The sequence below is a fragment of the Limulus polyphemus genome, unplaced genomic scaffold, assembly GCF_000517525.1.
Source record: "Limulus polyphemus unplaced genomic scaffold, Limulus_polyphemus-2.1.2 Scaffold111, whole genome shotgun sequence".
Classification (NCBI taxonomy): domain Eukaryota; kingdom Metazoa; phylum Arthropoda; class Merostomata; order Xiphosura; family Limulidae; genus Limulus; species Limulus polyphemus.
This window is the reverse complement of record NW_013665721.1, coordinates 1,051,390-1,078,854: the sequence shown is the minus strand read 5'-3', so window position 1 is coordinate 1,078,854 and position 27,465 is coordinate 1,051,390. Positions and strand designations below refer to the sequence as shown.

The window sequence follows — 27,465 nt, the reverse complement described above, 5'->3', positions numbered from 1 at the left end:
AAAATTTTAGAAAAAAGGATAAACAAATGTAGTTTCATGTTACAATTTGAAGCCATTCTAGAAAGAAAAGGTAATTTAGATTTTTTTTTTTTTAGGGTTATAAGGTCAGTCAATTTTACCAATCTTGTATACAGGTAGGGTAGAGAAAACAGATAAAATGTTTGAAATGTATTTAGGAGGTTTTAGAGATCACACAAGTGATTTTTGAGTTGAAGAAAAGTACTTTTAATCTTAACATGAAATCACTTTGCACTCGAACTGGTATAAAAAAAGGCTCGATATATTCACCGACAAATCTTCAGTAAAAATACTTCATTAAAAAACAGATTTTTTTTGTTTACAAACAACTTGTGAAGTTTACTAAAAGTCTGCAAATATTATGGAGATACACTTAGTGCACTAAAAGTTATAGTATTAAAGTTATATGCAAGTAAAAAATGCTCACGTGGTCGGTCCCTGGGACCGAGCCCGTGTTGGAAGAGTTAACCCTTTCGCTACGAATAGGTAAAAGTGCGCATGTCACGGCCTTTTACAGTTACATTCCAAATTTAATTAAACTACTTTATTATCAATGTATATCGATAAAGTTGTCATTAAACTTAATTTATAGATCAAATTTTAATAACATAAAAGTTCCAATATCGTATTTTTAAAAGTACACACACCCACATATTTACCCGTTGTTCTAACAACGTTAAGATGGCTTATCGACTTCTTGAGAAGAATTCTAAGAAGAAAGTAAACCTGCAGACATCGGTCTTGTTTAACAAAATCTGCCTACAAGAAAATCTGTCACCAAAGTATACCAACATCCGAATATATAAATATATGTACTATAGTTTTTGAAGTGATGTTAAAATGACATGGTTCACAGCAACATCAAATATAAATCAGCAATAAAAATAAGCTAAGATGAGAGAACATTTCTACAGTGTAAAGTGACAGAACTTTATTGTGTGGAGAACTAGTTTTTCATGCACTTTTTTTTCATAAACTCTGTTATCTTGGTGTAAGTATACATGATTCATGCTTTTTCTAGGACATCAGACATCATACAAAAATGCTTTAAGTATTGTATATTTCACTTATAGTTTTTCCCCTTTGAAATTAGATGTGATGGTTCTGAATGACATCATAGAACAAGCAGCTGGAAGGCAAAGCAAAGCTAATGAAAGAGGTAAATATCATGCCCATTCTAGGGTATGATCCTTAACTGTAGCTGCCACTGGTGGTTCCTTGCCTGCTTTCTCCATCTGGCCTGGTTACAAGTAATACCCTAAACAGTGTTTAGGAATGCTATAGGACTGCTTTTTTTCCCATAAAAGCAACTTTATTAGTATACCTTTTGTGTGAGGTAGAAGTAACAGCAGATTATTTCTGCATGTTTGCGCTGAGGGTTGGACTTGAATATTAATTCTACCATTCAGAATGTAGATGATGACATGGCCATGCATGATAAACAGTTCTTGTTGATAGCATGGGTTTTTTTATTAATTACTTTAAGTCTTTGAAAAAACCTAAAGCATGTATAGTTTTCACTATATGTTATTTTGTAAATTAGTTTAAATATGAAATAGCTGAGTGTATTAATTTTTTTTTTGACAAAATATAACTAGATTTTATAGTGAAATTGTGTATATTTGAGACCATGGAAAGAATAACACTTTCACTGAAATTTCTTAATACTCTTCATCAGTTAAATAATGTAATTCATAAAATAGAATTAAAAATTAAAAATTTTCTGTATCCAGTAACCTACTATCATATAGATTTAAAAGTATATTTCATTTCCTTCAATTAAAATAGCTTATATAATTGGTTGCATCATTTTGTCATGTAAATCTGATTAGAATGCTATTAATGGACAAACTACTAATAATCCATTCAAATGATATCAGTTGAAAAACTTAAAACTTTACCCTGTAGCTTTTTCTTTATTTTTGAAAAGTTTGTTATTGGTTTTCAGATGTGCCATTGCAAATTCAAGTATGGAAATAGCACAATATTAGAAGAATAAGAAGTATTTTATTTTTAAAGGAAATATATATATATTTGATAATTGTGACTGTTGTATGGCAGAACATTGTAGATCACATAAGAATGCAGATACGGTGTATAATTACCTTTCTAGCTTGGGATCATATTAAGCAAGCAAAATAAACAGAAATTCTGTCTCTGTTCATTTACTGTTTTATAGGTACATCACATCCTTCTATCTAACCTGTATATGGAAGAATCACGAGAGTTATTCTCAGTTACTAAACATTATCAGCCCCCCAGTGGCACAGTGGTATGTCTGTGGACTTATACCCTTAGAAGCTGGGTTTCGATACCCATGGTGGGCAGAGCACAGATAGCCCTCTGTGTAGCTTTGTCCTTAATAACAAACAACAACGACTAAACATTATCTTAATGATTTCAAAAATCATGGCATTAAGCCACTGCAATTATCCACATACTTTATACAATTAAAATATCCTAAAAGCTGTTTAGTATTTTCCAAACTAAGACTACCTACTATAGTGTTAAGAATCAAGAGGAAAAGCAGCATTCAAGTCCTCAGTTCACTTAAAAATAACTTATTATTTGCTCTCTTTGTATTTATAAGAACAAAATTATGAAAGACATTTTAAGTTTCTTAGTTTAACTCTATTTAGATTATCACAGATTATGCAAAATCATTGTACTTGGCAGATAGCAATACTTCTTCCAGTTAATTGAAAGTGTTACCTTACAGCATAGAAGAATGTCTGGACATAAAAAGTCATTATGAAACATATTTCACATAAGTAGGAAAATAATCACTCTAAAATGGATATGCCAAAGTAATAAGACTTTATACTCATAAGCAAAAGTATGTCTGATATTGTTTAAGCTACATTTGCACTTACTAACCCAGTGTCATATTCTTATCGTTATCCATTTGAATAATGCTCAATTAATATATTTTACTTAACTCACAATCATTGAAAAACTGGTGAGAGGTATAATTTTTTAAACCAATATATGCTTAAAAGGAACACATGAAAGATGTTGACAAAACATGCCTTTAAAGTATGTGGTTTTTGTTTAGTGAGACATTATACAAGAAGTAATTACTGTAGACAAGTATGATATGCTTATGTCTGACCTCTGTCTGAAATCAGTAAATTTGAGATATGTATAAAACATGTATAAATTAGATGTACTTTTGCAGGATCCCTGAAATTATTCTGTTTCAAGAATGAATAAAACCAAAATTAAGAGTAAGAAATATTTTTATTTCTTGATTTTCAAGACCATATGTCATGCTGTATTGTAGCCTACAGAGTGCATAATTCTTCTTGGGATTCATGGCATGCTCACATTTTACTGATGTAACGACAGTGTAAATTGCAATGTTAAGTGTTCCTTACGTGACATCATTTTACCGTCTAGTGATTGACTGACAGACAACACACTACTTTGACTGTCTTTCTGGGAAATGAGATGAACATCATTAAGTATAGCTTCACATGCACAGAACTCCAGATATAGTTACATTTGCAGCATGATATCTTTGTTCAGTTTTTTATTTTTAAAATATGAATGAAATCTATTTCAGTAACTGTAGACTTAATTCCGTATGCAGAACTGCAGACAAGTTAAATCCATGTATATGCACATGTAATGAGCTCACATTAATAGAATAACATTCAATCAAACAATTCAGTGAAAGTAATATAATTTGTCTTGTTTAATAGTTAAATAAAAACAACTTTATTTCCATGGTCTCCTAGTAAATTTTGCTGTAGCGTGAAAGTGATTACTTTACTTAAAGTATATATATATATACGTATCTTTACCTGAAAAAATATATTAATTAATCTATGTTTCAAAATAGAGTGAAAGAATTTTAAAGAAGACATTTTTCTGATTGGTTTGTAGAAAAATAAATGGACAATCTGTTGGTTCTTGCCCCCTAGTGGCACAGCAGTATGTCTGTGGACTTACAATGCTTGTGGTGGGCAGAGCACAAATAGCCCATTGTGTAGCTTTGTGCTTAAACTACAAACAAACTGTTGGTTCTTTTGAAACTTTTTTAGTGTGTAATCTTATAGCTTTTGTGTAGTTTTTGCAAAGTTTGGTAATTAGTTTCTGAAAAAAAGATTAAGCAAAATTCAATAACTAAAAGTAATTTTCAGATTAGTGAACAGTTTTATCAATGTTTTTTTAGGATATACAATAAAATTGAAAAGAATTCACATTTAGATTCACAATATAAAATAATTTGATGACTGACAAGACAAATGCTACTTAAATGCATTCCATTTCTTATTGTATTATGGCAGTTTCATAATTTATTAAAAAAGAGATTTAAAAACCTTCATTTCAAAATTCATTTAGATTTGAGGATATTAAAAGATAGAACATTGCTCTCAGGGTCTTTTCCAGATAAAAGTAAAAATGTTTTAGATACTTTACTTCAAACAGAAAGTAACAAGCCATTGTATAAATTGTATATAGTTTGTTTGCTATTTCTTACTGTAGAAATTAACATTTATATTGTGAATCCCTCAACTGTCAGGTGGGTGTGTAAGGTAATTGTGCTAACCTGTACATTGTAAGAACCTCTAATTAGAAAAGAATTAATGGTCAAAACTTATTTTTGTTGGATAAGAATAGATTGTTTTTAATTTGACAGTGCTTACTACTGAAATGTGGAAAAAATACAAAAACAAAAGCTAGAAATTATTGAATGATATTCATCATAGTATAAAAAACAGTATTAGAATAAATATCCTGATAGTAATGGAAAATTGTGGACAAATATTGAATCCATTTTTATATATTTAACAACAGTAACTTACACATTCAACAGATGATCAAAATAACTTTCCTTTCAGTAAAATAAGTAAAACAGTTATAATAATGAAAATTTGCAATGAAAAACAACAGTACAAGATGTTAATGATTTTTGTGAAAGAAAGCTTTACTGAAGAGGAAAAAACATAGACATTTGAGAGAAAAAAAACTTGTATGTATTAAAATTTCATAAGTTTAATGTAATTCTTGTATCTTTAAAATATCAAGGAATAGTATCTTTGTTTTAGTAATTTAGATAATTTTATTTTTTTCTTCTTTGCCTGTGAGTGCATGGGAACCACCATAGAAATGTTTGAGAGTAGAATAGCAAAAATCTCCTACAGGATCAGCTACTGTCATACTTAAACATTATTCAGTGTCTATCTATTATTTTCCTACAGAGAAGGAGGAACAAGAGAAGATCAAGCTTAAAGAACGTTGCGTGGCGCAGTGCTTGAAATGTGTAGACATCTTCTGTGTTTGGGACTGTTGCTGGTGTTGGATACGCTTCCAAGAGTTTGTCTCTCTCGTTGTCTTCGATCCCTTCATGGAGCTGTTTATCACACTATGTATTGTAGTCAACACCCTCTTCATGGCAATGGATCATGATAATATGGACCCAGAATTTGAAAACGTCTTAAAAAAGGGAAACTATGTAAGTGCGTGCAGTTGTACTGCATTGGTACCAGTTATGCAACTTTTCATAGGGAAAATTTTTAAAGTAAAATTTTACCAGTTACTTGACTTGTACAAACCCCCTTTTTTCATTATCATTTATTATTTTCAATTATTTGATTTAATTTCCTTGAGAATATCATTTTTTCTTATGTTTTGAAGTTTAGTACTTCTCTTTTAAAAGTGCACAAGTTTCCAATTTTTTCAGTGCATATAAACACTTTTAACTTGGATTGTCATTATGTTTTATACATAACTGACTTTATGGTTTCGGAGATCATTATTTTGATTTTTAGCTTCTTATTTGTGTAGTTTTGTTATAACCTATAATTTTTGTTCAGACCTTTTGAATTTTTAGGTGATCATTCATAAAAGAGCTAAAGTGTATTAAAACATCATATTAACAATTTGTATGTTTTGTAATAATGCATTAGTTTTATATAGGATAATTGTAAGATGCAAAAAAGGGGGGAAAAATTTTGAATATATTAAGTTCTTTAAGAATGAAAATAAAAAGTTGCATAACTGGTGTTTCTGGAACATTGCGAGAGTGCCGTGCTCGTCAGTTACATGTGTAATATTTGTTGAATTGGTCTTAAAATCACAGAGAATGTCTCAAAAGAAAAACTAGGTTCAACAGATGATAAATCATTAACACATGCACATGATAATTCAAACTGATCAACTGGTGGTGGTATTTCACCATTCTTTCCTCATTATTCTGAATTCTCTGATTGTAAACCACAGTTTCTCTGTGAGTGACTGCATGACTTTTGTAAAGCTTTGTTTGCCTTGGCTTTCAAGAGCATGGCACCCTGTATTCACTTGTGTTCCACGCACTTTTCGTTGTTATGCTGCAACAATATGGCTTTTCAGTTCCATTAAGCTCTCTGTCTCTAATCTTATCGAAAGCACCTTTTGCATTGCAGTGTGTATAAAGCACTTGTTAAGTGGTTGTTGTGTCTGTGGTTCTTTGTTTGGACTGCCTATATAGATCAACCTGCCTGGTCTTAATTGATTGCACACATCTATGAGTGCTGAATGGATTCAAGAAATAGTTGGTGAGTCAAAACCAGAAGGTAAGGATTATGCACAGACTGGGTTTCTTTTTTAATACATTTTTATGTCTGTTGTTTTAATAAAATGAAAATCTTCGGTTGCCTTATATTTTATTACATTAGTTACACATCTCATTTAGATTATAATTTCAGTAACTTGCAATGACTAAAAACTATTTATTACCCTTTATTTATATAATCACCAAATATAGTTTATGGTTTGCTTCAGTTGATTAATGTGAAAATAAAATGTAGAAAGCTTGATCCCAATGAGAATTTACATTTAATACTTAACCAATTTTCAACTAATTTTTAATTAATTTTGCTATAAAAGTTAATAGAACATTTGCAGCTAACATTACATTTTCTAAAGATTTACAGTAATGTTTTAAGTAAAATGTAATTTATCTGAAAGGACAAACAAAAGAGTATTCACATGCTTTAGTTTGCTTTTTACCCCTAAACAGTGTTAAAGCATCATTGAAAAAAAAAAGGTTTTCAAAATATTGCTTTAATCAAAGAAAAACACTCAGTGTTTGGTCATTAGATTTTAATTTTATCAAAATTACAGTATAAGTTATATTCTACATAATTTTTTTCTATCTTATTTTAATTATTTTTGCAAAAGAATACCTATTTCAGTGGAACTTTAGGCATAGTAAATTTGAGAACTTTATGGAACTTTAACTGCCTGATGAATGAAAAGGAGATGACATTTTAGCTTCTTTACTGAGGCCATCTTCAAGAAGGACTCAGTATAGAAGCTGAACTTGTCCCATTTTCATTCAGCAGGCAATTGCAGTCCATTAAAGTACTAAAACTTAAAAGAATGCCCAGCTATAATTAGATTATTATTTTCAGACTGAAATATTACCCTAAAACTTTTACATGAATCTAACATGCTTGAACCTGTTTTTGTTTATAAGAGGTGTTTATTCATTGCTCTGTTAAAACTATATAGTAATTGAGGGAGTGTGGCATAGTGATCACTGTGCATATAACCTAGGTGTAACATCCTTTGGCCTAAGTAAATAATATTATTCTGTAAGGTGTGCTCTCAATAAGGTTCTGGCAAGTGTCTGATCATTGTTTGTATCTATTGCTATTTCAAAAGCTAAACCAGCTGATTGTAATAGGAAAGAATTGGTCTAACCTTCAAAATTTGCCTTTTCAGTTTTTGAAGTTGTTTTGTAATATTAAGATCTGTTGGCTATTCTAAGAAATAAGTATTTTACTGTGAGTTCAGGTATGGGTCGCATTGCCTGTAAGCTTGTAAGTATTATCCATTTTCCTTCTTACCAAATCCTCTGCTACACTCCTTGAATTTGTTCATTCAGTATCCTTTGATATCCACAGAAATTTGTAAAGATATTTCTAAGGTACAAGTATGTCCAATGTACAGACTCCAATAAGTCACATTATAATATCTCACCATAATCCTCCACACATGGCACAATCATAGTTGAATTCTTCACCTACCTGCTTCCTGATTTGTATTTGGTCATCACTTTGGAACAGGTGGAGCAGCTCTCTCACTATTAAATTTGTGAAAAGTGATAAAGATTTCAATGCTTACACCACAAGGCATTGCATGTGATTCTTTGAAACAATGTACAGTTTTCATAGGCCACATCAATGAAGAACTTGCCACAAAAACCTACAAGTTAATGTCACATTTGGTTACATTGTCTTCTGTGAAATCTCTGTGAATTTGTTTCAAAGATAATTTCTAGCAGTTTTTCTTAATTCTCACCAATGAAAATTTGTTATGAATTTTAAGTTGATTCATAAACCTGTTAAATGTTGTGCATTATCTTATGCTCCCAATTCCATTGAATGGCCTAATGTACTTAAAACTAGGCATGGCCAAGTACTGCAACTTTTTCACCTGGCACACACATCAACAATACTGCTCTTCCTATCTAATGTTTTATGATAGGCAGACTATTTTATATATACAAAAATATATGTTTGGATACTTAGCAGGACAGACCACACATTACTCCCATATTTGTTTCTCTCTCTCTCTCTCTCTCTCTCTATATATATATATATTAAATTATGCATAAAATGGCAAAGGTAATAATTAAACTCACACAATCTAAAACCAGATTTTATTTCTATTGTACCTTTACTAGAAAACAATTAAAAGGGCCTTATTCACCATAACCAGAATGACTGCTATCTTATTATTCAGCAGATACTTTTATTTAATGTTGTACAAAAAATTTTCACATATTAGGAAAATTGCTTGTAGGTCTTATCAATAATTGTTTTGTTTTGACTTTAAATTCATTGATATTTGTTCAACTGAATTAAAGTTAAAGGTATTTGCAATAAAATTACATAATAGCCTTTCAAATGCAAGTAATTAATACTGCAAAAAGCTCTTATTAAAATACTGTGCAATACAGAAAAATTACAAGGGCTGTATATATTTCAACAAAATTAGGTTATGAGCTATAAAATTGTACTTGGTGTGTAATTTCATTTACTCTCTCTCCGACTTTAATAATAATTGTAATAACAAACATATTATTACAATTTTTACGTATTTGACTTCCAAAACAATTTCTAGTGAAGAGGCATACAACATCATCATGTATAAATATGGATTGGATTAACAATTAGAAGATATTACCTTTCCTACATTTTAGGATTCTCTTAGAATTTGATGTATTTTTTTTCTCCTCTTTTATATTTCACTTAGCTGTTTCTCATGTGAATATTTAATTGAAATGTTTATGGCAGTATGATTGTTTTTCTTCAATTAAGTTTTATTTTGTTTTGTTTTGAGAAGACAGTGTTATCCTGTAGTGCTTATACAACTTGCTAAGTTTACGAGGCATTTCTTGTTAACTGCACATAGCACATTCCTCTTAACAAAAACTGAAGTTAAAAGAGGCTTAGTTAACTCATGAAAATTGTACTAAAATGATATGGAACAACAAGCTGAGCTTAGAGGAACTCAATCACCTCACCCTTTTCTCTCTGAAAGGTAAGGGCAAAGGCATTTGAATATTTGTTTAATTACTTGAAAAAGAAAATTATTTATGAGAAGTTAATGCATGAAATAGCAGATATTATGTTAATAGTTCAATAAAAAAATACATAAATTAAGTTACAAATATTTAAGTTATTTCCCTGTAAGGATCTTCAAACTTTCAGAAGATTGAAAATACTGAGCTGTAATTATATCAAAAGCATAGTTCTTGTAAAAGCACTATAACCATTATTACATACAGAACATTTCTTATGTATAGATGTTATATAAACAAATTATTATTGTTTTAAGGATTAACGACAACAAAAGGTATTATTTCTGCCCCATTTCATTTGATCTTTTTTTTTCTTTCAGAAATATACTGTTTGTATTATCATTTTGAAACATTTATATTAGCTTAATAACAGGATCTAGCCAGATAACTTATTGTACACAAATGTGTTGTAAACTAGATTTTTTCCAGTAGTCCAGTAGGATAACAGTACCAACCAATTATATAGGCTAGTAAGTCAGTACCATTTTGTTTCTTAGAAGTCTTGTAGCTGTATATAATGTTTGTTACTTTCTTTTAAATTGTATTATATACATTTAGTGTTAAATATGTTGAGAATAGCTTGTGTATACATTTGTAAAATGTATGTGTAAATTAAAGATCACAGCTTAAGACTTAGAGTCATTTGATTCAGGTTAAAGTAGAATCTATGTATCTGATAAGCTTAGGAAGAACGTGGTCTTAAACTTTATTCTTCTTTTAAGTGAAGTAATGGAAAATCTTTGGCTTTTTTTATCAGTTACACAAAGAAAATATGAGTGGTAAATTTTATTATCGGAAAACTTTTATTTTTGACAAACTAATTAGCATGTAACACTGCAATAGAAGGGCTTCATTCAAATTTATGAAGTTACCTTACTTTCATTTTTAACAAAACATTTATTTAAAAATAAAGTAAACTTAATGAGCAAATTGCAAGTTTCAAACTTACAAGTAAACTGTTTAAAAAGTGATTCATTAAAATATCTATCATTTTAGACAAAATGAATTAAAATATTGTTTTGAACTCTCAAGTAGTTCCTAATTTTTTGCAGGTTCTTTTGCAAAGGTTCTTACACAAATAAAAATAGCTAATTATTTTACAAATTATTCAATTTTAACTACACTTCTGAAGCATTTTCTAAGCAACACTTTTATCACAACTGCTGTATATGTTTGGTAAATCATGTAAAAATGCATCATTTTTATAATGTTTCTTTAATGATGATTTCTATGAAGGCTCTAAGTTCAGTATTACAGAAAAAAAATTTTCTCTGTGAGTAATAAAAGTAATGGTACATGTATAGGTATTAGCTGGTGTAATTACTTCAGGGTTTCATCAAAAATACTAAAAAGCAGAACATTTCAGTGTGGATGAGAATATGCATTTCATATGAAAAGATTCCACTTTTTATTATATTTTGTGAGAAACTAATTTTGTAGTGCTTGATGAAGCTGTTTTTTTTATCTAACAAAGTATAAATGTTTGGATAAAATATTTAATTATAAGAACTCATTAAAATATTGAAAGTGTTTACGAACCTGTGTGGCATGTTTTAACAATTATTTCAAAGTTTTAAAGTTTATATGCATGCAAAGGTATATAAAAATTCATTTATATATTAGTGTTTGCTACATCAACTGCTGCATGCTGATACTTTCAAATGTGTCTTGATGTTATTCTGCTATTTGACCTCATTAAGTTACCTACAGATTTTTTATTGTGTGTAACCACATATGAAAGACTAGCTTGTAGTATAATAACTTAATTACAGTATTAGCACTTACTGAGAAACTTCGTTGGCTGATTTAAACCAATTTGAAGCCATTATTAAACATTTAAAAACTATTGTAGCTTAGTTGACAAGCTCAAAAACTATACAATTAAAATTTAAACATAAAAAAATATTAATGTGAGCCTTACGTTTATTAAGGATTATGATTACTACTCGAACAAAGATGCCACAGTTATTTCTAACTGATTCTCTAATTCAGTGGTTCTCAAATGTTTTTGATCATGGACCACTTGGATTTATTTTTAATATTCACAGACCACAATATGATCTATACACTACACTGCCTCTTCTTTTCCATAACTACACAACCTTTCCACTGACTACGTGAAGGGAGCCAGTGGATCAAAGATTCAGGGCCACCACTTTGGTTCCATCTATTTCTATGTCCGAAAATATTAATTTGAGCTTAACATTTATTAAATTGTATTATTTTCATTATTGCTACTCAAACAAAGATGCCACAGTTATTCCTAAATCATCCTCTAGTTCTTTCAATAGCTATATTGTAGTAACTAAGCTGATTTTAACCTGGAGATATTTATGTCTGTACAAGAAAAAAAATTGTAGTTGATAAAACAATACAGATATAATATAGAAAAAAAAAGTGTGAAAAAATGATAAAAATGCCAAAGAATTTTAAGCAAATACTATAATAAGAATCACAAAACAGAAAGATTAGATGCCTGTTATTAGAAATATAGCCAATTTTTTAACCTTTATTTGCATCATGGATTGGTTACATATAATTGTTTAACCAACCAGCATTACTTCAGGCCTGAACAGATTGACTTTTAATACATGTAAAAAATAAAATATATATATAGTGTAACAATCTAAGTAACCATAATTAACAATTAATTATAACTACCATTTCATATGTTTTGTTTAATTTTGTATCATATATTATTACAAAATGTTGGTGGCATGCAATACAAGGAATTGTTAAAAAATTGTCTCACTGGAAAACAAAAGAATATTTTAGGAACAAACCACATAGTTTAAGTTTTGCTTTGGAAATTATTTTATCTTTACAATTACTTTTATAGTCGATAGTGGTATAGAATAGTTATATAATGTATTGTTTCAGCTTCAACCATTGTAGTAACATTATAGTATTATAAAACAGTTTCCTTACAATCATTCATTCTTTTCCAGCCAATGGTGTACATGACAAACATACTCATGATTTTTAGTATACTGACAATAGAAATGCATGTCTTTTTCAAAACATGCTAGAAATTTCAAAATGGTCAGACTTACGGAGATACTGTTGTTGATATGTTGTGTTTAGGTAAATTAAAACAGTGTTTTTTGATTAAATGCAAACAATGAAAGTTTTGTTCACAATTTTAAGTGATTTTGAGACATATATTCTCTGAAACTCAAACTGTAAGAATGTTTTTGGAAAAGTAAGTTTCTCTATTAGTTATACCTGTGTATAACATCTAGGTTGTCTTGAGAGAAGGCTGATTATGAACTCCAACAGCCTTGGAAGAACTGAATACTCTGGATGAGAGATTTAATGGATGAGAACATTTCAGGTTACAGAATTTATCCAAAATGTTGTTGGCCATCAACTCTATTGTCTAGTGGATGCCAAAGCTCTTGGTGTCCATAATTAACCATTTCTCATCATGAAAACACAACCTAAATCATTTGTCAAATAATGTTTGTGCTCTCTCTTTTTTTTTTTTTCAGTTCTTCACTGCAACATTTGCTATTGAAGCTGGTTTGAAACTTATAGCTGTCAGTCCAAAAACATACTTTAGAGAAGGTTGGAACATATTTGATTTCATCATTGTTGCTCTCTCTTTGTTGGAACTGACTCTAGAAGGTGTACAAGGGTTGTCTGTGCTTCGATCTTTTCGGTTGGCAAGTAACAACTTTGTTGTCATAATTTTGGTCTTATATACAAGTTTTATTTGGAATTAAATGATATTTTTGTATTCATTTATTACATTAGAGCAGTTTTAGGTAAGGTACATGTACAAGTATTGAGCTGTAGTTATAAGTATTAACTCTGCAAGTACTTTAATTTTATTCAGAATATATGACACATTTATATATTTTGTTTGTTTTTTACTATTTAACAGAATTGTATAATGACAGCTTTCTGCTGCAGACATTATGTATGTAGTCTATAAAATACATTTTTGTTCACATTATTTAAGTGAGACTTATTTTGAAAGAAAAATCTTGATATATATGTATAAACACACACACATATTCAAACATTTCTAGCTAATTTATAAATCTTATTAAACTTTGGTACTTGACAAATTTATATATATATAATAAAAAGGTGTCATTATTATATGATAGAATAGATTGCACTAAATACAGTGTTCTGAAAATTTCACTAAAGTAATTTGAAAGTTATGACAGAAATATACTTTATTATTGTATGTACATCAATGTATGCTAGTGAAATATTTTATTTATGTTCTTTAACACTAGGTATACGTTAGAACATATATTTCTTCCAATGATTTGTTCAATCATTATTGAGATCTTTTATATTCCACAAATCAGTACAATTTCATTATTTAAAATTGGCAAAGTCCTGTTCAATATTGAATAGCGAACATGGGTGATGAATGACCACCAGGCAGTAGATTTATAATATTGTTTCGATTCTATGACTGAATTTATTGCAATTACAACTACTATTATTTTTCTTTAGCTACGAGTTTTTAAGCTTGCCAAATCTTGGCCAACATTGAACCTTTTGATATCAATCATGGGAAAGACAGTAGGAGCATTAGGAAACTTAACCTTTGTCCTTGGAATCATCATCTTTATATTTGCTGTCATGGGAATGCAACTGTTTGGGAAGAACTATGATGAAAAGAAATATTTGTAAGATTTTGTGAAACTAATTGTAAACATTAGACATATTTTCTAATCCATAAGAATATTTCATGAAACTGACACTATATATATAATTTATATATATATTATATAATTTAGAAATTCAAATTATACATTTATTGAAACGGTGAAAACAAATTTTACACAAGCATATCATACAGGCTTTTTTATTTGATATTTTTTTAGGTTTTGGTAAGTTCATAATGAAACTGAAGACTGTAGTACAATTTCTCTGGAGTGGTTTAATGCAAGAAATGTTTCTAACTTATAACTTGAACAAACATCTGTTATTGTTTTTGTTTGAATTTTAAATACATGAATGTTATTTTTAATGTCAAAACTTGTAAAATTCCAGTATTATAGATCTTTGGCTTATCACTCATGCATGAAATAATTACAATTCCACAATAAATTCTTAAGTACTTGTCTGTTATTTGTGTATCACAGTTAAAGCTTACTCTTGAAAGACTTATGTAAAAGATTTAGGAATTTGAGCCTACGAATAAATTATTTTGATTATATTTGATACTTTATTTTATTTCTGCTACAGTGGATAAGGTGTTCCAGTCAGTATGCAAATGCTAAATGATTAGAAATTGTTTGTAACAGTCATTCCCCAGTTTTTTCATGGCACATGTCTTTGCTTGTATTGCTTCCTTTATCACAACCCTACGTAAAAAAATTCTGAGAAATTGTAATAGTAATAATAATAATGATGCTTTATTAAACTTTTCATTAGTAAAATCTATTACAACAGCTGAAAGATTTGGAAGCAGATCGGTGACAACATTTTTAATGCAAGCTATGCACTTGTTTTAATGAGTATAGTTTCCCCAAGAGTGGTTATAGACTTGTTAGTCTTACTCATATTTCTATTACCACATCTTTCAGTCAGTTACACTTCTTTATTATGTGTTGCACTAGTAAGGAAAATTACAGTTTGCAGGGGTATTAAAATGTGATGTTATGAAAAGAATTCTCGTTACTTTAGTTATATTAGGCAAATGTAATAAAATATAAAATTTGATATTTTTTTCTCTAAGTTGTACAGAAAAATAAAATATTTTCTGCTTGCAACACCAGTTCATACTTTCAGCAACTCCTCTGAGGTTGTGACCCACGTTTTACAAGTTAAAGCAGTAAATAGTTCATTTAGGAATAAGATATTTTTGCAAACAAATTTTATTTAGTAACATTAAATGTTACGAGGATGAATTAAAAGCTTGAAAGATCAAATAATGTTGTATTTGGTCAAATTATCAGGGAATGTTAAGAAATATAGAGAATTATTTTTATTACATTGTTAGTAAAAAGTAGAGTGATGGATACGTGATGTTAGAAAAAAATTGTGTTTAGTTTGTAAATCCTGCTTGCGCTCTAGGTTTCCTGATCAGCAGGTTCCTCGCTGGAATTTCCGAGACTTTATGCATTCCTTCATGATTGTCTTCAGAGTGTTGTGTGGAGAGTGGATTGAATCCATGTGGGATTGTATGCTGGTCTCAGACTGGCCTTGTATTCCTTTCTTTTTAGCAACTGTTGTCATTGGCAACTTGGTGGTAAGTAAATGTACAGAAATAAACTCACTAAATGAGGACTTAAAAGTAATTAGCTATGGAACTTTAGGTTTCTTCCAGATTGGCCTGCAGAATCACAAGAGATGTTAAAACTATCTGGAGGACAAAATACCTCTTTCTGAAACACCTCCTCTCACACTTTTGCTTTATCCTGACGAAAGTGCATTGGTATCAATTCTACCTTGCTTGTTCCATATCCTTATACCCCACTATATCACCCCTAGTGAATTTAATTTTATGACTCTCTCCACTTATGTCAATGTGCCTTCTATACCAGATCTGTATATTAGCTACTCCTTATTGCTTTTTATTCACTTTTTCTCGATGGCAGAAATTACAACGATGATCTTATGTGATTAATGCAGGTTTCACTTCAGCATTATTACTATGCTCTAGTAAGTCTTGAGTTTATTGTTTAGTTTCTTTATTGTACTAAAAATAATTTTGGAGACATTTTTCGAATATGGATATACATGCTCACGTCTCAGACATGGAGTAGCCTGATGCTCCTCCTCTACATCATCACGAGTCTGTCGTCACCACGGCATCAGGGGGGAACCTTCTGCAGAGGACATACAGTTCTTCGTATGCAAAGAGGTGGAGTCTTACATGTGCTCTGATGTTTTTTCTCCTATTGGCTCTGAGGCTGAGTTTGCAAGGGATCAAGGGCAGATTGGTGAAAATTTAGACTATATTTCGAGCACCTTCCTTTGCTCAGACATTTAATCCCAAACCTCGGACAGACATTCTGCCTCCTGCACCTTTTTTGCAACTGATACACCAAGTTTGTAATGTTTTCAGTAGCTTACAAATCTTCTCCTTCTTTATTGGGGGAAAATCATTTGTCTGATTACCTGATCCTCCTACCTTTGCTGGGCATTATTGTGCATGCAAGGAGATTTGCTGATCATTTGAGAGAGGTTGCTGCCATGCCTTGTTCTTGTCATTTATTCGATCAGCATGCATTGGCTTTCCATCACCTGGAGAACCCTTACTTGAACTCTCAGAGGTTAGATCCTCATTTTCCTATTTAGGGCTCTAGACAAGAGGCCAAGGTTTGCCTTAATCAATCTCAGTTTCCAGAATTCGTCTGGCACTTACAACAGGTTCACATTTTTTTATCATCTTTGCAAGTGTTGTCTGAGGCTTGTCAAAGATCTCTTGCACAATCATCGGATGATCCTAGTCATTTATTGACTTCTACTTTGGTCAGATTATTGGTTTCTGGTCTCTTCTTGGTATCTTGATTGGTTTGTTGTTGGGATATTTTGGAGAGAGATGCCTTGTTGGAGGGAATTCGCCTTCCTGCTTCAGCCCTTAGAGATCTCAGAAAAGATCCTTTTCTCAGACAGTCTATTTTTGCTAGTACTCCCAATTCTATGGAATCTAGAGTGTATGTGGCCCATTTCCACTCTTCCATTTCTATTGTAGCTTCTTGACTGTCCCAAAGGTCTTCTGTAACATGGTTTCCTGCATATCTTGTTTGAGCTTCCAGACCTCCTGCTTCGGTGCCACAATCTTTTGTAATACAAGGGTGATTCCAACCTTACTAGTGGGTATCCTCTTCTAGGGTGGAGCACGGTTCATGTCATTATGGGATATCTTCACCACAGATCATTGGATCACTCAAGTTCTCAGGAGAGGATTGGTCATTCAGTTCATGTCTCCTCCTCCATTGTCTCTCGTACTGGTTGGCTTTCCACTCCCCAAGGACCCTCTTACATCAATCTCAAGCCATCCAGGATCTTTGGCACAAAGAGGCCATAGAGCTTGTTGACTCCTCTCTCTCGAGTTTTTATTCCCGGCTGTTTGTAGTATCGAAAAAAACGGGCGATTGGCGACCTGTCTTCAACCTTTCTTGTCTCAGTCACTTCATTCAGCCTCCTTGGTTTACAATGGAGTCATATCTTTCCCTTTAGTGGCTCTTTCCACCTGGTCTATGGATGACGAAATTCGATGTTGCTAATGCCTACCTTCATATTCCTATTGCAGAGTCTTCACGATGTTATCTCCATTTTGTGCACAACAACCAGGTTTTTCAGTTTCATGCTCTACCATTCGGTTTCGTATCTGCCCCATACGTTTTTTGTTTCACTTATTGGGCATTCACAATTACCATTACCTGGATGGCTGGCTTCTTCTTGCCACTTCTCACCTCTTGGCAGAACTTCACACTCTGTTATCAGAAGCTGCAAGAGCTGGGTTTCTTATAAAAAAGAAGTCTATTCTTACTCCCACACAGTACGTCATCCATTTAGGGGTGTTTTTCAGTTCCAGGCTAAGTCGAGCCCATCTTTCTCCTTTATTCCTTCAGGCCATGGTTTGGTTTCTTTCAAATTTCGCACAAAGCTACTATAGGGAAAGCAGCTAGTCATCACAACCCGCTGCCAACTCAAGTGCCTCTAACCACCTGGCCATGCCAGGCTTCAGGCCATGGAATGGATGGTTCTTCAAATACAGTTGTCTCCTCCACCCTCTTTTGGGTATGTGGACATCCTTGGAATCACTCATTTCTTTAGGTCGAGCTCGCATATGGACACTTCAGTGGTTGTTACAAGACCAGTGGAACATTTGCACAGATGTATTGGATTGTCTGGTGATCCTGTTGGCTTCCAGTTTGGAAGATCTTGGCTGGTGGTTGGACACGGGGTCAACACGACAGTTGGTGTCCCTCTACCATCCAATTTCCAGAGATGCATCTTTTCACAGGTGCTTCTCTCCATGGCTGGAGCTCTTGAATAGAGAATATGGAATTTGAAGGCCTTTGAACAGAAGAGGAAACTTCTCTTCAAATCAATCTGTTAGAACTTCAAGCAGTTCCACAAACCATTACTTGGGATTTCGAATTGTTGCAAGGGAAGGTGGTAATGCTTCACTCGGAAATTCCTCAGTCATTTCATACATTTCAAAGCAAGGGGCACTCACTCCAGATGTATTTGCTTTTTAACATTGGATCTTCTTTTTTTGAGTACACAAACATCAGATTGTTCTGCTTGCTTATAATGTTCCAGGTGTAATGAATTTAGTGACAGACCAGTTACCTCATCCCAACAGAGCTCTTCCCATGGAATGGACGCTTCATCCTCAAGTTTTTCATTGGATTTTCTCTCATCTCAGAACACCTCAGGTTGATACTTTGTCACACACTGGAATGCTCAGCTCCAGTCCTTCTGGTCTCCTATACCTCACCCTCTGGCGTTTGGTGTAGATGCTCTCAGCCAGGATTGGACAGGTTTTATCTTTATGATTCCCCTATGATTCTTCTGTTATCCAAGGTTCTTGCACTGATTCACTCCATGTCCTGTTGGGTTCTTGTGGTGGCATCACATTAGCCAGGTCAGCCTTGGTTTCCACTCCTCCGGTTTCTTCAGGAGTGTCAACCTCTTCCTCTTCTTCTCTGGCCATCTCTCTTATGTCAGCCTTTGTCAGACATTTTTCATCTTGCAGTCAACATTATTTAACTTCATGCCTGTTTTTTATGCAATCCATTGCACAGCATCAGGGATTGACTTTTCGGGTAGTGTCCTTATTAACATAGTCCAATCGGCATTCACCTTTGGAAGTTTATTAACAGAACTGGTTTACTTATCTTCAATGGTCTTTCAGACAAGAGTTTAATCCTTCTTGTCCCACTATGCTGCATGTCTCTCCATTTCTGACATGGTTATTTGACAAAGGTTTAGTCTATTGCTCTGTATAAGGCTGCTTTATCAGCTACCTTTTGTTTTTCTAAGAGAAGAAAAGTGTTTGAGTCCCTAGTTTTGCCATTACTTCTGAAATCTTTTCAGGATATTCACCCTCATTGTCCTTTCTACATTCCTAATTGGGATATCAAAGTGGTTCTTCATGCCTTATCTTGTCCACCTTTTGAACCTTTGGGATAATATTCTCTATATCATCTGTCACTTAAGACTTATTTTTTTATGTTATTGGCTTGTGGATGTCAATGTTCAGATGTGTTTCAGCTTCATGTTCACAGGAATCTTTACCATTCCACTTATGTTCTGTTGTATTCAGACAGGTCTTTTCTACCCAAAAATTCAGCAGCTACAGAAGGAGGTCAAGCTTTCTTTCCTGTTCATTTGCCCTCCATTTCACATATATATGACTGCTCAGATCTGGATCATCTTTTATGCCTGGTACGGGCTCTCATATGTTACATGGCAGGCACTGAAACATTTCAGAGCTCACATTACCATTTGTTTATTTATTAGGATCCTATTCGTCAGTTGGTTTCATATGGCTTACTCTTGGCTTTCATCTCATCAAATTCAACATATCTCGATGACCCTGGAAGCTCAGTTGTGTGGACCACTGAAGGAAATTGTAAAGGCTGGTATGTGGACCACACATAACACCTTTATATCACACTAATTACATGACTTAGCAGTTCCCTTCTCAGATGGGTTTAGGCTACCCCATGGCTATTCTACATGCCCCTGCTTGATTGTGACAGAGATGTGTGACTTCATTTCTTCTGTGTTATTCTATTCCTTTTCAGGGACCCTCTTGTCATTATCATTTGCATCCCACTCAGTGGCGAGTGTTGCATGGTCAGGTATGCATTTTTCAAATCTGCACTAGCTACCATTCAACTAATAAATAAAATTCCTGATAGCAACAAGCTCTGTTGAGATTGGGTGTTCCATATGACCACCTTAGCACTTTCTGGGTGGTACATAATTGTTCAGTACCATACATAATATACATCACTGGACCATCTCTCATGGACTATCATGAGTACAGCATAAAGGGATTTTGCCATCCCTGCTGACCCCTAGATTAAATTGAGGTTGATTTGCTTTTCAAAATAGGGAACATATTTCACTATTTAACATCATTTTGCGGGACTCCCCAGAGTGAATTCTCCACCCATTTCTCCATAGTGTAGCATGGGAGTCCTTACTACTCCCAGTTTCCAGTCACTGAAATGGTGAACAGAGGTCTATTCCTTGTGGGCGATGTTTGAACACTATTCCACCCAAGGAGAAGAAAGCATAGCTGGATACCCTCCCACCAATAACCCTGAATATTTTTCCTAGATTCCTTGTTTGGAGCAAGACCAGTCTTTGTTGGAGCCTCCTCATAATTCTGGTTCAGAGACGACACTTTACTATCTGGTTGTTTTGAGCGTGGCCCTTGTTTTTGGTCATTATATAACTTTCATTGATCCTCGAACCCTCGTAATTCTGCATGTGGAACATCAAGTCCTTGAGCCATTAATTGAACTTTGTTTGTTTCACATCCTCCTCATAGTTCCAGGGTCAGGTTGGGGAGATAGGATTTAGGTTCATAATCTCAGGCTGGATGATCTCTGTTTTCTTCAGGTTGAGTAAGGTGTGAATGGGCCCCATAATTTCGAGTCCTTGCATGTTTTCTCTCATGATGTTACGGTTTTGACACTGTGGCGGGTTGGCCGTTACTGCTCACAATTTAGATTTCACATTATCCAGGAAAAGAACATTCCTATTTCAGAAGTAGTGCGGACCCCACTAGTGTGCTATACTATACCTCAGTTTGCACACATTTTCTACATGGACACTTTCTATGTGGATCTTGACCTCACTGGCCCCCTCCACCTTGTCATTGTGGGATTCTAGGTAAAGTGTGAGGGGAGGTGTGTTTCAGAAGTTTACATTTTCCTATATCGAAAATGTATTTCCTATAATACTTACCTCCTCATACTATCCTGCCCTTCCTTCCCAAGATGGCCAGTGTTTGGGTCTGATAATTTTGCCAGACTTTAAAAAAGTGAATAAAAAGTAATAATGGAGAGATTATATACAGATCTGGTATAGAGGATGCATTGAAATAGGTGGAGAGAGTCACAAGACTAAAATTGCTAGAAGTGATATATTATGGTGTAAAGAGTGGAGCAAGTGAGGTATGATTCATATTAATGCTTAGATGGGCAGATAAAACAAATTTTCATTGGGATAAAGCTAAAGTGTGAGAGGAGGTAAATATTATTGGAAATACATTTTTGGTATAAGAAAATGTAAACTTTCACAAGTATGATGTTGAAATTCAAAACAGGGTATTTTAAACATATCACAACTTTATTAACTGACTGAAGACTAAACATTTGGAATAGATCATTGTCTTATTCTGATATCATTCCTGGAATATTGTATGCTGAATATGGAGTGAATGATTTTGAAATTAAGCCATTAGTACTTTTTTTATACCTTTTTATCTCATAATGTTTAAAATTTATCAAGAGACTGCTTTAATTTATTCTAAATTATTGACAAACAATTTAACAAAATATAGTTATTCTATTACGGCTCACTTATAAAACAATTCTGTTTAGACTGGTATTTATTTTTCTGTGAAAATAAGAATTTTATGGGAATTTTTTATTCCATGACTGGTGATAGCTATGTTGGAAATTAAAGGAGGATATTGTTGTGCACTTTTATTTGTATGTTGTTCAGGTACACTTGATTTTGTTTTGTCCCCATGGGAATTTGTAATATGATTTAGTATGTATTTAACAAAAAACTTTAAGCTACATTCATCAATTTGTCAAGAGAATGATATATTAATTTGTTATCGCAGAAAGAAACTTTTCTATAACAAAAATTTGTGATGTAAATGCAGTATGATTTTGTTGCTGTATTATACTGTATCTTGATAAGATTTTTAATATTCTAATGATATGGAAGATTATTTATTTATTTATTTTTCTATTGGCAAGGTTCTCAATCTTTTCCTGGCTCTCTTGCTTTCTTCGTTTGGTGCCTCAAATCTCTCTCAGCCAACCTCAGATAGTGCAGATACCAAAAAGCTACAGGAGGCTATAGATAGATTCCATAGAGCATCAGCATGGATAAAATTTCAAATGTTAAGACTGTTGAAGGTATGTTTTAATATATTTTGCAATATTTACAATGTATATTTCTTTATTTGATATTGCTTTTAAATTGGTTCTAATAAATTATTTATGATAGACTACTGGTCACTAAGGCTGAAAAAATTGTTTTTTGTTACATTTTTGTCTTAAAATCTTTTGTTTTCATTAGCTCTGCTGTGACTAAAATTAGGAATTCCTGATAATTGTTATTCAATCAGATTTATAAACTAAACTCATTTCAGTCTTTTTTTATTCATTCAAGTTAATTTTTGATCTATTCAGAAGTAACAATTTTCTTTGAATTCAGAGTTTAAGGCCAAAATCAAGGAATCAAATAGCAGACCAGACAACAGATATTCGAGAGGAGATTGAAGACTGTCCTCCAAGAGGAGGATTATTGTTTGATGGTCAGGTGCTCATGAGAGATAAAAAAAATACAAAAGAACAAACAGAGTTGGATATCATTGTTGGAGATGGCTTGGAAGTAGCACTTCATGGTATATTCTGTTTAACATGAAAACTAAAGTGTCTTACTTACAGCACTTTTTTTGTAAATAAGAAATTTTAATGTAGTTTAACTTGTTTTGACGTTTATGCATGCATACATAATAACATATAATGAATTTTTTCCTCTAGAATTTCCTAAAACAAATCCTATAAAAAATTATAACTGTCACAATAAAAAAAAATGTTCATGACTTTTGATTAAATTGATATATATCAAATTAATTAAGTTGTTCCTCTAAAAACGATTATAAAAGTACATGGGCTGTTTTTATGATATGCATACATTACAAAGTATAAAAACAACTATTTATAAAAATTAATAGACTATAGCAAATTTAGATCTGTGTGTGGGGAATAATGCTGAGTAATAACATAAACCAAATAAAAAGTAAAAGTAAATTTAAAAAATACATTTTATTATATTCTGTAGGCTATGAATTGAGGGAGTATATTACTCTCTGACTTCAGCAATAACCTTTTACATGGTTCTCTCAAAAGAAACAAAATCAATAAAACTCAAAAGTATAAAACTTATCACACTACTCTTTCAGTTTGGTATGTTCAACTTCCTTGTGCAATTTACTCGGAACCTCCTCATTAATATGTAGGTGCATGAATTGTAGTGTAATTTATCTTTTCTGTTATATGATAATAGCACATGCTACCATTTTTATACTTTTGATATTTTCATTATTAGATTCATGTGTTTCAAGTCATTAAGATTTACTAAAAGATTTAACATTAATTTTATTTTCTTAGATTCTAATTGAATAAAACAATTATGCATCCCACCATTCATAAACCTCTTTTCAAATGGATGCTATATTTAACATGTTATTACCTCTTGACTAATTTTTGTGACTTGGTATGTTATTATAAATTCACAAATAGATGGCCAAGCTGTAAAAGTCAGGATGAACAACAAACCAATGATGAATTCTGTCCCCTTAGGCTCCAAGACTGAATACAGGGATAACAACAGAGTGAAGGTGTTTTTTTTTTCTCTTCTCATTATGTGTGCTCATTTGGATTATTTAATACATAATTTTTTATGTACACTATTTTTGTAATTTTTAGAACAGAATATGAATTAAGGGTAGACTGTTTTTTAGTGAAATTCATTACCCTATCAGATTCAAGTGCTTTGCTTTGATGCACCTGTTGTATGGTTTGATTTATTAGATTGTGAAAAAAAAAACTACTCAATGAAATATTTGAGAACTTCAAACACTTTCTACAAATTATGTAGCTTCTGCAAATAAAACATCTTATTTTGATATTTATTATTTGTATGAATTTGTAGCTTTAAGATTTTGAAAAAAATTCATTGTGATATATATATATATATTTAAAAATAAGTAAAAATGCATACCTTTGTTGCATAATTTAATTACTGATTTTTATGTCTTCCTACAGTCTTTTAAACTTGCCTAAACTTTTAAGCAAACTAAGTGTTTGTTATAAAACAGTAAATTATGCTTTTGTTTTGATTAAACAAACACCACACACAGTTTAATTATGTTTATGATCACTGGCATACAATAAATAAAATTTTTAACATGCCAAAATTATAAGCAAGTCAACTTAAAAAAAATATATTATTCAGAAGGTTTCATTCAATATACATAATAACTTTTAAACTAAATTTTGTACATTCATGCTGTTACTCAGGCCAATAATGTCTAGCAAACAGTGGTCTTGTTGGTAGGATGAAACTTGATACAGTCAAGTGCAAAACTATTTAACTAAGCTTACCTCATCTTGTTAGAGGAACATTTCTTTTCCTATAAAATATGATGTTGCAGTATGATAGAAAGTATAAAATGATAAAGCAACCTTTAAAAAAATTGGGACTAATTGTAACAGAAGTTGTTCACAAACATCTTTTTTTCCAGCAACATATTGCCATGCTAAGCTTTTATTATTTTTTACCACCTTTTTCATGAATCTCTATTTCAGTGGAAGCCATATTGGCTTATTCATTTGCAAACAACAGAAAAAGAGCTTTCATTATATGTTTAGATCACTAGCCTATGACTTACGAAAACTGATATATATATGCAGTTACATCACACCATGGCAGTTACATAGTCAAATTAATGTTATAAGAAAACTATTATGAATTTCCTCCTAGGGGCTATGATCGATTGCAATATTATGCTGAGAAAAAATTCAGGAAATTCACAAACACTAATGATTTCATTCACAGTGCATGCAAATCAACTCACAATCAAAACTTGGAACTGTTACTTATTTTTATGTATAAAGCCAAATATATAAAAAAATTTATATAATGAATTCCAGCTCTGAAGTACTTTATTTTTTAATGTGTGGAAGAATGACTTCGAGTTTATCTTCTGTAATTTGTTTAGCTCAGTAGTGCAGTTTTGATCTTGAGATGGATTGCTCCCATCTGGGCATGATAGAGTTAAAAGTCTTAAACTTTTCTAAAATTATGTTATTTTGTACATGTGTCTAATAAGAGGTCAGAACCTATATTTTCTGTAAAAAAAATATAATTTTGTACCACCTTTTTAATGTTTATAATACTTAACTTTTTCAAATGCAATGTAGTGTTGGAACTATATTATTTAACAGTTAATTATTTCATAATACATAATTGTATCTTTTCTTCAAAGCTGTGAAGACATGTTATAAGTAAGCAGTTACTATTAACACACTAAAAACATGTGCAATACATTTTATAATTAGAATACTCTTGTATAATTAGAAAAACAAAATTCAGCACTTGGATTTTATACAGTATTGAGTAACAAACTGTTTTGAATGCTTTTTAAAAATTAATCATTTGATAGTTCTTTAATTCAGTATATAGTATCATCACAACAGTGTTCATTGATTTAAATGTTAAATTTCCTAAATGTTTGACTGGTTTGTGATAAAAGTAACATGCTTAAACAATATTACATGCACAAACATGTATTGCACATACATTTGTGGGGTCTAGTACAAACTGAAGCCTTTCCACCTGGCTTATAATTGCTGTATTATTTTGGGTTTCTTTTTATGTTGCCTTTTCAGTATATAAAGAAAACTACTTTTGATATTAATTTCTGACAAAAAGAAAGTCATGATTGTTTATTAAAGATGGACAACGTCTAATTGTAAGAATTTGTTTTATTTCATTGCAGGAAAATGAAATTTCAGGCAACAAAGTACATCCTTTAAGAGAAGAAGTGTTTGGTGAGAAAGCCAATCATAATCACATGGACTGGAGAGGTGAAATTCTTGTTGTCAGTAGGCCAGATATAGGATGTAGTATTAATGTTTCTCCATCAGTAAGTAGTGATGATGAAAAAAAAGATTCCAGCAAAGAAGATGAAGAGGAAAATCAAGGTAAAAATTGATTTCTTCACCATAGATATTTGGAAAACTGCATTACCAAATTCATGCAATTTGATATTTCAATGTATATAATTTTCAAGACTGTTTCTACAATGTAATTTCATTTTGAACTGTTGTTATTGATTGCTGACAAAAAATTATCAATTATGAAACTTTACTGGTGATTGATAAATATGTATTTTTTTATGTTTTTTAATAAGTACTTTTTTAGCAAGCTCTGATATTTCTTTATTTTTCTATGGACATCTGTATTGTTTGTCAAATTGTGTATTCTTGAATGTGTTTTGAAAAATAACTTTCTTTATAACAATGAAAGAAGTATTCCATTAAGCATAGGTACTTCAGATGTGCAGAACATCTCTCATCATAGCACATGAAAGCATAGGTACTTGAGATGTGTTAACACCTGCAGAACACCCCTCATAATAACACTTGAAATTACTTGAGACATATTAACACCTGCAGAACACCACTCACCATAACACATGAAAGCATGGGTACTTGAGATATATTAACACTTGCAGAACACCACTCACCATAACACATGAAACCATAAATACTTGAAATCATGGTTACTTGAGATCTATTAACACCTGCAGAATACCCCTCATGATACATGTGAAATCATGGATACTTGAGACGTATTAACACCTGCATGTTAAATTATTTCTTTAAATGAGGAAACTCATTACTTAGCAGTGACATCAATTGAAAGACACATTGCCAAACATAATGAGCTAAGCAGTACTACACTTATTAGTACTATGTAAATCTTTCATGTTTAAAATTACATTAAAGAACTGGATAGCATTGTTACAGATCTGTATTTAGAGAAACTGTTACTCAAGAAAGGGATACTGATACATATATACACCTGGAAAAAAGTTAAGCACCCCCAAATAT

General features: G+C 31.9%; 1 protein-coding gene across 6 annotated transcripts in view; it reads left to right on the top strand.

Moving 5' to 3' along the window:
* The window catches only part of LOC106471374 (sodium channel protein para-like), a 98,311-nt gene that overhangs the window by 54,022 nt on the left and 16,824 nt on the right, over positions 1–27,465 (top strand). For 3 of the 6 annotated variants that reach the window (XM_022400823.1, XM_022400826.1, XM_022400811.1), the window contains 9 exons: positions 1,112–1,177; positions 5,226–5,479; positions 13,087–13,260; positions 14,072–14,247; positions 15,641–15,815; positions 22,534–22,695; positions 22,997–23,186; positions 24,088–24,185; positions 26,349–26,553. In XM_022400823.1, the coding sequence (XP_022256531.1) occupies positions 1,112–1,177; positions 5,226–5,479; positions 13,087–13,260; positions 14,072–14,247; positions 15,641–15,815; positions 22,534–22,695; positions 22,997–23,186; positions 24,088–24,185; positions 26,349–26,553 (1,500 nt within the window). Of the gene's footprint in view, positions 1–1,111; positions 1,178–5,201; positions 5,480–13,086; positions 13,261–14,071; positions 14,248–15,640; positions 15,816–22,533; positions 22,696–22,996; positions 23,187–24,087; positions 24,186–26,348; positions 26,554–27,465 lie in introns of all 6 variants that reach the window. The other 3 variants (XM_022400817.1, XM_022400807.1, XM_022400804.1) reach the window with 1 other exon arrangement.